Source organism: Dipteris shenzhenensis, chromosome 11, assembly GCF_047967505.1.
Source record: "Dipteris shenzhenensis isolate YYH24624 ecotype China chromosome 11, Dip_SZ_1.0, whole genome shotgun sequence".
Classification (NCBI taxonomy): Eukaryota; Viridiplantae; Streptophyta; class Polypodiopsida; order Gleicheniales; family Dipteridaceae; genus Dipteris; species Dipteris shenzhenensis.
Genome location: NC_141606.1, coordinates 53,268,572 through 53,282,031, shown reverse-complemented (window position 1 = coordinate 53,282,031; position 13,460 = coordinate 53,268,572). Strand labels below are relative to the sequence as shown.

Below are 13,460 nucleotides of genomic sequence, written 5' to 3'. Positions count from 1 at the left end.
CCACTTCTAGTTATGTGTTCACCTTTGCAGGTGGTGCAGTGTCGTGGATGTCTCGCACACAGAAGTGCGTTGCTTTGTCTACCACAGAGGCTGAGTATGTTGTTGCAGCCACAGAGGGTTGAAGGAGGCTATATGGCTTGATCGGCTAGTGGGAAATTTGGGGATTCATACAAGTGTACCGACATTGCATAGTGATTCCATGAGTGCTATTCAGCTAGCATTCAGCTAGCACGAAATCCGGTCTTTCATGCAAAGACCAAACACATTGAGGTTAGGTACCATTTCATCAGGGAGGTACTTGAGGAAAAGCGCATAGAGCTTGTCAAGGTTCATACAGATGATAACCCTAGAGATATGCTGACGAAGAGTCTACCTAGTCAGCAGTTTGAGTATTGTTGTGTATTGATGGGCATTTGATAGTATGCTCATTGGTTGTTCTCCCTTAAAGGCACATTGTCCTTTAAGTGGGAGGTTGTGGGGGTTAAAGATCACATGCCTTTACCCCGGTTATGTACAATGCTCAAACACATATATAAATGAATGAAAAAGAAGATTAGGGTGGATCTGCACCCACCAAAACTTGTGTGGCTCTCTGTTTCTCTCTCTCCCTCTTCCGTTCTTGCTTCCGTTGAGAGCACTCTCAGCACCTGTAGCGAGTGCTTTATATTCTGCTTCTCTTTGAAGATAAAGAAACAGTTGGCTATTTATTTGACAACCATGATGTTGCACCTTGACCAAGGAAAAATGCATATCCATGTGTCGATCTCCTCTCATGATCTTCGGCATAGTCACTGTTACAGTATCCATGCAACCTTAGATGACTTCCTCTGTGTTCTATTCCAAACTATCTTGTACCTCTGATGTATCTCAAGACTCTTTTTGTTGCATTCTAGTGAGATTGTTTTGGATTTGCCATAAACTATGCTAGTGAGTTTCCTGCGTAATAGATATCTGGCAGTGTGATTGTATCGAATGCATGATGTTGATCATGGTTTCTCAACACCTTCCCTCAAGATCAACATCATGAAGTACGCCTTCCCTCAAGATGATGATTCTAGGGAATCGAAGGACTGAGCATTACATTCCATCACACCCCTTAGTGGGAATGTCCTTCCTCTGGGTCCAAGCTTGTCAGTGCTTCTCAAATGAAGTGCTCTCTAACATCAATGTGCTTTGTCCTGGAGTTGGACAATGATTGAGCAAATTGATTATCACATTATATTGTTGTTGGCTTTGATTGATCAAAGTAATCTATTTCTGACAATAGTCTTCTCAGCCATATAGCCTCACATGCACTTGTAGTGAGTGCTTCATATTCTGCTTCTATTGAAGACAAAGAAATAGTTGGCTATTTGTTTGACAACCATGATGTTGCACCTTGACTAAGGAAAAATTCATATCCCTGTGTCGATCTCCTACTCTCATGATCTCCGGCATAGTCACTGTCACAGTATCCATGCAACCTTAGATTACTTCCTCTGTATTCTATTCCAAAGTGTCTTGTACCTCTGATGTATCTCAAGACTCTTTTGGTTGCATTCCAGTGAGACTGTTTTGGATTTGCCATAAACTATGCTAGTGAGCTTACTGCATAGTAGATATCTAGCCGTGTGATATTATCAAATACATGATGTTGATCATAGCTTCTCAACACCTTCCCTCAAGATCGACATCATGAAGTAGGCCTTACCTCAAGATGATGATTCTGGGGAATCAAAGAAGGACTTAGCATTACATTCCTTCACACCCCTTAATGGGAATGTCCTTCCTCTAGGTCAAACCAAGAGCTTGTTGGTGCTTCTCAAATGAAGTGCTCTCTAACATCAATGTGCTTTGTCTTGGAGTGGTATATTGTATTCCAATAATTGAGCAAATTGATTATCACATTATATTGTTGTTGGCTTTGATTCATCAAAGTAACAGTTGGCTATTTGTTTGACAACCATGATGTTGCACCTTGACCAAGGAAAAATGCATATCCCTGTGTCAATCTCCTACTCTCATGATCTCCGACATAGTCATCACTGTCACAGTACCTTAGATGACTTCCTCTATATTATGTTCCAAACTGACTTGTACCTCTGATGTATCTCAAGACTCTTTTGGTTGCATTCCAGTGAGACTATTTTGGATTTGCCATAAACTAAGCTAGTGAGCTTACTGCAGATATCTGGCCATGTGATAGTATCAAATACATGATGTTGATCATGGTTTCTTAACACCTTCCCTCAAGATCAACATCATGAAGTAGGCCTTCCCTCAAGATGATGATTCTGGGGAATCGAAGAAGGACTGAGCATTACATTCCATCACACCCCTTAAAGGGAATGTCCTTCCTCTAGGTCAAACCAAGAGCTTGTCGATGCTTCTCAAATGAAGTGCTCTCTAACATCAATGTGCTTTGTCCTGGAGTGGTATATTGTATTCTTGGCCAATGGTTGAGCAAATTGATTATCACATTATATTATTGTTGGCTTTGATTCATCAAAGTAATGTGTTTTTAACAATAGTCTTCTCAGTCGTATAGCCTCGCATGCATCTGTAGTGAGTGCTTTATATTCTACTTCTGTTGGTTGTTTGTTTGACAACCATGGTGTTGCACCTTGACTAAGGAAAAATGCATATCCTTGTGTCGATCTCCTACTCTCATGATCTCTGACATAGTCATCACTGTCACAGTATCCATGCAACCTTAGATGACTTCCTCTGTATTCTATTCCAAACTATCTTGTACCTCTGATGTATCTCAACACTCTTTTGGTTGCATTTGAGAGACTGTTTTGTATTTTCCATAAACTATGCTAGTGAGCTTGCTGCATAACAGATATCTGGCTGTGTGATAGTCAAATATATAAGAGATCCGATGAGCTGCCGATAGTACCTGTTATTGACTGTAGGCTTTTCAGAATCTTTTGCAAGTTTAAAAATTTGTTCCATAGGAGTGGCTGTAATGTTCCAATCTGCCATATGAAACTTCTTCATCAGGAGATTGTAAACGTATTTCAGCTGACTCATGAAGATGTTGTCTAAATATCTCCAGAACTCAATTCCAAGACAATAGTGCATAAGTCCAAGATCTTTCATGTCGAACTCTGCAAATCAGTCTTGTTTTTACTTCTTGATGAAGCTATCCTTGCTTCTGGTCACAATCAAATCATCTACGTACATAAGTGCAATAGTAGTGTCTTCCCCTTGAACTTTGTATAGTAGAGAGTATGATCTACATTGGATTTCATGTATCCCACATTAGCAAAATACTTGTCGATTCTATTGTACCAACTTCTGGGTGCTTGCTTTAAGCCGTAGAGACTTTTCTTAAGATGGCAAACCTTATTCTCCTTTCCTAGTTCAACATAACCTGTTGGTTGTTGCATGTAGACTTCCTCGTCTAGATAACCATTGAGAAATGCATTCTTGACATCGAGCTTGTACACATTCCATTTGCTGAGTGTAGCTAATGATATCAAGAACCGTATCGAATCCATCTTTGCTTCTGGAGCATAAGTCTCATCATAGTCTTGACCATATTGTTGTGCAAATCCTTTTGCAACTAGTCTGGCTTTGTATCTTTGAATAATTTCATCTGGATTGTACTTCACTTTGTATACCCATTTGTTTGCTATGGCCTTCTTTCCTTGTGGAAGGTCGCATAATTCCCAAGTATTATTTTTATACAAAGCATCCATTTCTTCATTCATAACAGTTTGTCATTCTAGCTTGTCTACATTATCTTCGAAGTACACTGGCTCTTCTATAGCCATGATGGTAGTCATAAGACATTAGGAAAAAAGAAAGCTCATTTTGGGGCCTTTTAGGATTTAGAAAAATAGGCTCTTGACCAATCAGAAGAGGGCCAACGTAACGTTGGAAAAGTACCAAAAACCATGTAAAAATGTTTAATAAGTCATATTCAAAATCTTTTTCTTTTATTATGTCTAACATACGTGATCCTCAAAAGATGATTTTTTGTGAAGTATTTGATGATTTAGACATCGCCAGCGCGTCCGGAGTGGGCCAAAACCCCCAAATCGACCCTGGAGACACTGACAACCGACGCTCGTAGGCCTGAAAAAGGGCAAAAAAGCCTGGAATGGGACATTTCCAACTGGCCATGCTCAGAGGTGTCTCCAAGGTCGATTTAGGGGTTTTGGCTCGCTTCGAACGCGCTGGCAATGTTAGAACCATCAAATACTACATAGAAAATCAAGGATCTTATATACGCATTTAATGTGAAGCCTGAGTACTAGACTGACATGTTTTGCAGTCAGTATCCCTATTTTATGGCATTTCCCATATTTTGAGTGCAACAAAAATAGGTAAATAGTGAATTTCTTAGAGGGTCCCAAAATGAGTTCCCTTCTTTCCTAATGGCATAGTTGGTGGTTTCAACCTGAATTACTTTGCCTTTTTGAGCATATGTCAATTTGGCAGGTGGTCTGCTTTCCGTAGTAGATCGTATGAGTTGTTGTGGCTCTTCTCGGGGTGCTTCTGGCGATACTTGCTCTTCTTCACATCAAACTTTTTTGTAGGTGATTGGAGTAATCGGTGTGTCCATCTCTTGTGTATTTTGAGGTTTTCCATTCTGATTCCTCATCAAAGATTACATCTCTGGAGATAATGACCTTTCGGTTTATGGGATCATACAACTTGTATGCTTTGGGCATTTGCTATGCAACCAAATATGCAGAGATTCCCAACGCGTGGCTTGTGTCTAGTGAATGCTTCATAAGGTAAAATAACCAATTTTAGACTTGGAACGAACATGGTGGCAATCATGGAACATGTTTCCACATGCATTACTTCTTTCTTTACAATATTTGAAAATGTTGATTAGCCAACTTCTCTATAATCATCACCCTCTCTATTTGTGGAGTACCTGGTGATCCTCTCATAGCTTCTACTTCACGTCTATTTTGCAAGAAAGCCTTCCATGTTTCATAGTGGTGTCGTGTCCCATTGAGGAAGCAAATCCACACCCTACTACTCCTCTAAATGGATGAACCCCTTATTCGTATACCTGTAATTGAGGAGCCTTGTACTGGATATAGGCATTGGAAGACTGTGTGGCAAGATTTGCTTATGCTTGAAGTGAAAGGTGTTGAGATGTCCAACAATTGTTACACAAGTTTTTAGTTAGCCTTCTTTAAGTATGCATTCTCCTCAATTCTTTGAGCATGAACTTTGGTTGAGACAATAAATACAATCATCTCATAGCTTTTTTTTAAACATAAAAGCATTAGCTATGCATGAAGATGAAATGCAATTGATATGACAAATATATCTTAGTTATAGGTAGCATATTATTTACAATGCCATACCATTAAGTTATGAAAATTTGATGCGGTTGAGCTTAGTGTTGCATGCATTCTTGTATAGAATTTGCTAATGAGTTGTCCTTGAATCTTGTCTATAATACCCTTTGCACTATTTCTTCTAGGGATAACTGCATGTATGGGATCTCTCTTTCGATATTGATCACCCAAATGTTGCACCAACTCTTCTAGATGTAAATGCAAAATGTGTGGTTCTTTGAACATCGATCACCCAATGTTGATACATTTAAATTCAATATGATGAAACTTCCATGGATACTTGTATAGATTTGCTTGTGATGAGCATGCCGTAGTTGTTGTCAAATGTTTTGTAATGGCCCTTTGCACCAATTCTTCTAGAGGTACATCTGTTGAGGTTGTAAATTGCACTATTGTATACGAGTGGTAAAAATGGGCATTTCCCTCATGTAGAGAACAAGTGTACATTGGCTAATAGGTTTTCCCAAGTAGGATTATGTATTTAGCATTTTAAACTTTAGATAACTACCTACTCCTCTCCTCTCCCACACTTTCACCACTTTTTCAATGTTTTCAAGTATGGGAGAGCATCCTCTAGCAATTCCCACTAGTTTTCACCCGTTTTTGTCAGCACTCCACTGTTAGCTTGAGAGAGGGGTGATTTTGTGTCCTTTCCCCCCTTTTCCATCTTTGGTTAGAGCTTTGCTTATTAAAGAAGGAATAGGAGCCCTTTCCACATTTTCTATGTCGACACCTCCCTTGACTTTTCTCCGATTGGTTTATGAGTGCCACACAAAGTCCGCCCCCCCCCCCTCCTAAGTAGGGTTATGTATTTAACTGGCCTAAGTGTACATTTAGTATAGCATCTTAAACTTCAGATGGCTACCTACTCTCCTCTCCTCTCCCACACTTTCACCACTTTTTCAATGTTCCAAGTATGGGAGAGCATCCTCTAGCAATTCCCACTAGTTTTTGTCGCCACTCCACTGTCAACTTGAGAGCAGGGTGATTTTGTGCCCTTTCTGCCCTTCTCCATCTTTAGTTAGAGCTTTCCTTCTTTAGTTCATTTGTCAAAGAAGGAATAGGAGCCCTTTCCATCCCTTCACTTTTCTCCGATTTGGTATGTGAGCGCAGCCAAAGTCCCCACCTCCCCCCCCCGCCCCACCCCCTCCTAAGTAGGGTTGTCACTTTCCTCCGATTTGGTAAGTGCGTGCCGCCAAAGTCCCCCCCTCCTAAGTAGGGTTATGTATTTAACCTTGCCTAAGTGTACATTTGGTATAGCATCTTAAACTTAAAGGGCTACCTACTCCTCTCCTCACTCGCACTTTCACCACTTTTTCAATGTTTACAAGTGTGGGAGAGCATACTCTAGCAATTCCCACTAGTTTTCACCTTTTTTTTACGACACTCCATTGTCAGCTTGTGAAAGGGGTGATTTTGTGCTCATTCCCCCCTTCAACATCGTCAGTTAGAGCTTTACTTGTTTTGTTTAGTTGTCAAAGAAGGAATAGTAGTCCTTTCCACATTTTCTCTGTCGATACCTCCCTTCACTTTTCTCCGATTTGGCATGTGAACGCCACACAAAGTCCCCCAACCCCCCCCGCATTTGTACCTGACAGAAACACTCCATGGCATTTCAAGGTTGACTTCACAAGGTAGGGCCACACCTATTTTTGCATGGCGCAAACATCATACGGATGATAAAAACTCAAAAGTGAAGTTGACCAAGGCTTCACAAAGATCATTTTGAAGGCAGTGTGGCTGACTGTGCACCTTCTTAAAAAATTTAGATCACCCTAAGGCCAATCTAGTCTTCTCAAAATCGTGTGTGCACAGCTAAACATAATTTAGTTCCACAGACGGGGAGGATGAGCCGGAAGGGTTGAAAACAAAAAATGACATTAACCTTGTTGGAAAGTAGAAGTCAACCCCCACCTGTGAGCCCCCACAGAGGAGGATGAGAGAGTGAGGCCTATAGGATGGGGGAATTGCCCGTATAAGCCCCAGAACAAGCCCATATGCTATGCAGATGGGCTAGCATACAACCAGCACAATAAGCCTGCAATGCAGGGGCATTTATAGGCTGCAGAGACTGCCTGTGTCACCTGCCCGTAGAAAGCCAGTCACCAGCCTGTACAGGGAGCTGGTCGACCGGAGGACTGGTTGTGCCAGATCTAAGCCCCCAATTGGCTGACCTAGGAGGGATTTGCGCCATGTATAAAGGCCTCTTTGGAGGGGCAAATCAATTCAGTCTGCAGAGCAGATGGTTCTAGCAGTCAGCCCAGGACAATTCCAGGGCACCATACCAACAGTCGATTGGAGAGCACCTCACGGTGCATAGACAACATAACATATTGAGCAGGACAGTTTAGCTTGGAGAAGCTACTGAAGCCTGTGAAAGGCACGTGATCCAGGAAGGTGGCGCAGCAGAAAACAGTGCCCCATTCAGTGTCTACCTCAATGCACATTTGTTGCAGGTGGTGATACAGCTCTAGGCAAGGGTTTTATACTTGGATTTGACATTTATTATATATTGATTTTGGTTTAGGTCTGTATATACTTTCTTGAAGTGCTTCTATCTACTTGTGTGCACATACTGGAGTGAGATTAACTGGTTGTGATATCCTGGCTAATCTTCTGCATTAGGATGGCTTGTGTTCGTACAATGTGATGCAAGGTTGTTTGGTCCTCTACATGCTCAGAGCTGTGTTTTCCAACAAACCCAGCCTAGAATCTGGCTGGAAAAAGCCCAAAAATGGACAGCCAAAGCCCAAGACAAGGGCTAAAAAACAGCCAAACAAAGGTGGCTGGGGACAAACCAACCAGCCTCTAATGCGGCAAAGAAGGGAAATAAACTTGTTCAGATTGGAGAAATGTTTAAATACATGGCAATTGACAAATTTGCACATTATTGATCTATTAGTATGTTCATACAAAGTACGTGAGCATCGCTCTAGAGAAACGAGACCGAAACCCTGCAAAAGCTCGAGACTATGTTATGCTCGTAACTACCATAAAGTGGAGATGTAACATCTACCACGAAGAGCACAATGCAACAGTATATGGAGGACATAAAATTAGAAGGAAGAAAGCATTTGTTCTTAGCTTTACGATCAAAGGATTCAAAGATTGAGAGTAAGGGAGGAAAGAAAGCAGACGGTCTCTCGGAGTTGGACATGGCCGCTCACAGGGTTGTCTACAGGTCGGTCCCTTTTAGTTTTAATGATGGTGCTTTTCTATTTGTTTTGTGAAGCTTATAACAACATTAAACTTAACAATCTTTTTTTTTTGTCTCAAATTTTTTGTGAATCTTTCTTTATATAGGAGGTCCAAATAATTAGTGATTGTTGATTTGTAAGTATCTTGCTCATTTGGCAAGAGAGAGAAAGATCTTAGAGATTCCAAATTTGTGCAAGAGTTGGGTGGAAATTGGTCATGCTGCTTGTATGTATCCTCCTGGCATGCACAATCACTCTCAATGGGAACTTGCAAATTGTCCTTGGTGGATAGACTTCCCCAAGGGACAAGTCTTGGTGTGTGAGAGAGGGAGAAAAGAGAGGCGACAGGGCAACAGAAAGGCTGGACGAAGGCCCACAAATGCGCTAGATCGAGCCCAAAACAGGCCAGGCTAAGGTATGGGTAGAAGGATGGAGGGCAAAGGCAGAGCAGGAATGAATTGTTAACAGAAAAGGCCAAAGGATGGAAGGTAGGTGGTGGACTGAGCTCACAGAAGCAGCTCTGGGGAATCCTACACCACAACCCCCTTAAGCCTGTACTACAGTAACATGGAAACTATTAAGATCTTTTCATTTTTCAGCTTTGTATAACCAGTTAAATACATGATATCTCTAAGAATCACAGTTGCGCCATATGTGGTATCAATTTATTTAATCTGATATCTTGCATTACCTTAACAAATTTGAAATTTAATCTATAGCTTCACTTCCCATTTTAGAAAAGACAAGAAAGGACACTTAATGTGTAGGTAAGACCATGTCTGGAGACTAAGTACAGGACAGGACCTTCATCATCCAAAATTCCAAATCAATGTCTCCCTCTGAATTGCCGAATGTAGCTTGAACTCAAGGTCCTTTTCCAATAATGCTTGCATAGTTGATTATTTTGCAGGGGTAAATTACAACTGAGGGAAGTCGTGGATCTAAACTAGCAAGAATGCACAATATGATATAAGGGGTCGCAAACATCAGTAAGAATCACTCTTCGGCAAGGAACCATCCATGACAATTGCCTCAGCTAGACTGATTTGTTGCTAGGGCATGAGTTCACTTCATGGCTTCAATTTGTCTCTATAGTTCATACTTCCAGCGGATGGAGACAATCCCACATATGTCAGGTTGCCTTGTGTCGTAATACGCTACATATGTTGAATTAAATTACATGACTGAAATCTCCCTCGTCTGAAATGTTGCCTCAAAGATTGCCAGTGGTACATCATCCTTGAGAGAGATAACCTGCTCACAATCATTCAGGGTCTACAAAGGGGGGTCTGCCAAACAGCAAACGAGAATGTCAGCACTTCTACAAGCAACTAATGATTCCTGATTAGAGAGACAAGAGGCAAAAACTCAAAAGAATGTCGAAGACCGCAACACCTTTCCAATACAAGCACAGTACATAATCTTTGAAGAATTATGCCATATCAGCATAAAACCATTTCAGAAATCATAGCCGCCCCTACAAGAACTGTCAAGATTGCAATTGCTACCAAATCTTGCAGCTTGATTGAAAATTTTGTCAAAAAATATATTTTATGGCTTGCAGGGTTTCCTCTAAAGCCTCGTGCAATCATAGCCTGCAGAAATGGCAATACAAATAAGCATGCAGCTTATTTTGGTTTAAACAGCATCGCAAATTGAAGGCAAATAAAAGAATAATACAGTGTTATTTCACAAGGGGAAGCTCCACTAGATGCATTAAATTGAGCAACAGTTGGTCTACCTGTGCTATTTGCTCTGCATGGTTAAAGAGATTCTTGAAAACTCGCCCAAGAAACATGAAGAAAACTGCAGACATCCAATATTTAAATGGAAGCAAACAGTCAGTTTGTGTAAAAGACTCCTAATTATGGCCCACCATAATAAGTGTGCAAGAACAAAATACTGCAGCTTCAAATTTCTTTTGAGCCCCAAGGTCTTGAAAAGTTGAAAAACTTGCGACATTTATCCTGAATTGCACATCCAATGAAATTGCAGACAAAAGAATAGTTTTCCATATTCACAAGCTAAAGATGTCTGCACTACAGAAACTTCAAAAGATAGTTCTGCTCTAGAAGATCTTGGACTTCCTTTTATCATTAGAAATGGTTCCTCCGCCAAAAGTGTCTTGGCAGCACAAAAGCAGACCACAGCACATAAAGCACTCATGGAGTTGGCGCATATCTTTGCTACAAGAGGAGCTGTGCATGAAGGTGAACAACTGGAAATGGAAATAACAATGGAGAGAAAAAGGCTTTCAGTGCTAAAGACAAAGGGGAAAGCCAAGGTAATGGACCCAAAAGGCAAAGAGACAATGACTTTGACGCAGGTTCCTCAGGATCTTTTTTTCAGTGACGATATCAAGAAAAAGAAGAAGAAAGAAAACTATTTCCATAACAACAAGGCATGGCACAGACGGTTGGGGGGAGGGGGAGAGAAAGAGAGTTTATTAAAGTCTTCGGAAGATCTATGGGTCTATGAGACCGTGAGAATCCTGATACAAACAAACTATGAGGGTGGAGCTACTAAACGAGCATTCACACAAATGCATAATGCAAAAAGCTAGTACTACATAGTCATGTCAGAGTGATCGACTACACATCTATATCATCCTCATCATCATCATCATCATCATCAAGTCATCAAGGTGGATGAGACAACGGAAGTATGAAGTCGGCGATAGAGTGATGTCGCGGGTGTGGTCCTGTGTTGTCTCTTGGTCATAGCTCTGCACCTAACAAGGGCTACAGTGACCCCTATCGGTCTGAACAAAGAGGGGATATCCCCAAGTGTAATCTACGTGTCAACCCTATGTCTGAGCTGTCGTGTCCCTGGCTCTAGATCCCGATCATGTTGGGGCCTCGTAGTATGCGGGTCCACATGCTTTGGCTGAAAGAACTCCGTGATCCAGCTCTAAGAAGAGTCTACCAAGGAGGAAATCTGCTCCCGTCTCCGCGATCAAAGTAGACGCTCGCGGTGCCTAACTGCCTAATTGATAAAAGCCGCCAAGCATCTCTGGTCTAGATAGGAGAGAAATCGGGACAATACTCCAAACTATCTCTGAAGAGGCAATAGAAGCGTCCTCAGATCTCATAGTATACTGGGCACTTGAAAATGAAATGCTCCTCCGACTTGACCTCCTGTATGTCACATAATATGCATATGCACCTCTCCCAGGGTAGACCCTCTACCCTGCCACTCTCAATGCACAGTCTATGTGAAGAGACCCGAAACTGCCCGATAGAAATCCTCAGTGAGTGGGGTAAGTGGATCTGCGTATATCTTGATAGGTCAATGAAACCCTCCTCAGTGATATGTAAACAATGATCCCTGTAGAAGCTGAGCTTCACTGAAAGCTCGCTCCGTCCCAACCAGGGTCCGGAATGTGTGTAGCTGTAAAAGATCCTCGCGGATAACTGGTTGACCTCGTGTGACAGGAGAGGAGAAAATGACGCGTCAATGCTATACTGGAGGGGAGTCTATTCATGTGGAGCCCCAGTCGCTCAAATCATCTCTCTGTGCGTGCATACCAACATCTCTGGTCACCTGCTACTGCTAGTTCCCTAGAAGAGGACAATGCTAGCCATGGTAATCTGATGCGTCCAGAAGTGCAGTCCCCGTACCCCTTGATCCGGTATACGTACATGATAACTTGAAATATTGCATCCAGCTGTAGTGGGATGACCCAAACTCAGCCTGAATGAACTGGTGAGGGACGGACGGCTTACCGCAAATCATCTGCGATAGCATGAGAACCTGTAGCCGCTCCACACAAGCCAACTCTATATCTGACAGATCTGGACTCCAACAAGGACTGCCGTACATCCCCGCTGGATGGACCAAGGAGTCAAACAGCAATTCCTTGGTCCGTCCTGTTGCTGCTCCTCCAACTCGGGAACAAACAAGATGGGATGCAAGAGATACAAATGCACATTCCTGTATTGCTTTGTCATGCAAGAGAATCACTATTCCACACATCTAGTCATGCAGGACGGCAAAGGATGCTTGGGACAAATTGGCTTCTCTTTATCACATTCCCAATCAGGCACGCGTTGCATATTTAAGAAGGCAATTGCAGGAAGTCAGTATGAACGAAGGTGACTCTATGGATGCATACCTGACAAAGGTCAAGGACCTCATGGAACAACTTGCCAATATTGATGAGGTGGTGCCCAATTCTCAGCTTGTCAGTACCACATTGAATGGGTTGCCTGATACATATCAAGGGTTTGCTACAACCCTTCGATTAGTGGCCATGGGTAATCCAGACCACTACTCTTTTGATCAGCTAGTCACTTAGCTTTTGCAGGAAGAGCAAAGTCATGCTAATAGGCAAGCTACAATTCCTTATCATGCATTTGCTTCACAGCAGACAGGAAAAGGCAAGGCTTCCAAGCCTATGGGCAAGCCTAAATATGTGCCTAACAGTGGCAATTCCTCCAATGCATCTAAAAATACAGCAAATAAGTCAAAGAAGAAAAGATGCAACTATTGTCGCAAGCCAGGGCATGAAATTTCAGAATGCAAGAAGCGCATTGCTTCGGAGAGAAAGAAAGCAGGATTGACAGTTAATGCCTCACATGCAATTGAATCCCACAAGCCAACAGATGCCTCACATGCACATGCTCTCCAAGATGATTGGGCATGGGCTGTCCATTGCTCCTTTGATCCCTCCCAAGTTGATGCATTCTTTACTGCTAATGATGTTCAGTCTTGGTATTTTGATAGTGGTGCTTCCAAGCATGTCACATCTTACAGACAGTTGTTTCATTCCTTAGCTAATGCACCTCGAGGGGGGACTGTCACATGTGCTAACAATGCTTCCTATGCTGTAAAAGGAATTGGAGATGTGCAACTCACATCCATTTCAAGCCATCCTGTCACTTTGACAAATGTTCTTTTTGTGCCTGGAATTGAAGTCAACTTGGTTTCAATTTCAGCAATTGCCACTTCA

At 42.0% G+C, this 13,460-nt stretch overlaps 1 protein-coding gene across 1 annotated transcript in view; it reads right to left on the bottom strand.

The window, feature by feature from the left end:
* Nucleotides 1-9,279: 9,279 nt before the first annotated feature.
* Nucleotides 9,280-13,460, bottom strand: part of ABCI12 (cobalt ion transmembrane transporter) — a 78,519-nt gene continuing 74,338 nt past the window's right edge. The window contains exons 6-8 of the mRNA XM_087382017.1: nt 10,251-10,315; nt 9,905-10,104; nt 9,280-9,798 (exon numbers count right to left, since the gene is read on the bottom strand). Coding sequence (XP_087238143.1) covers nt 9,952-10,104; nt 10,251-10,315 — 218 coding nt within the window. The 3' untranslated portion in view covers nt 9,280-9,798; nt 9,905-9,951. The remainder of the gene's footprint in view (nt 9,799-9,904; nt 10,105-10,250; nt 10,316-13,460) is intronic.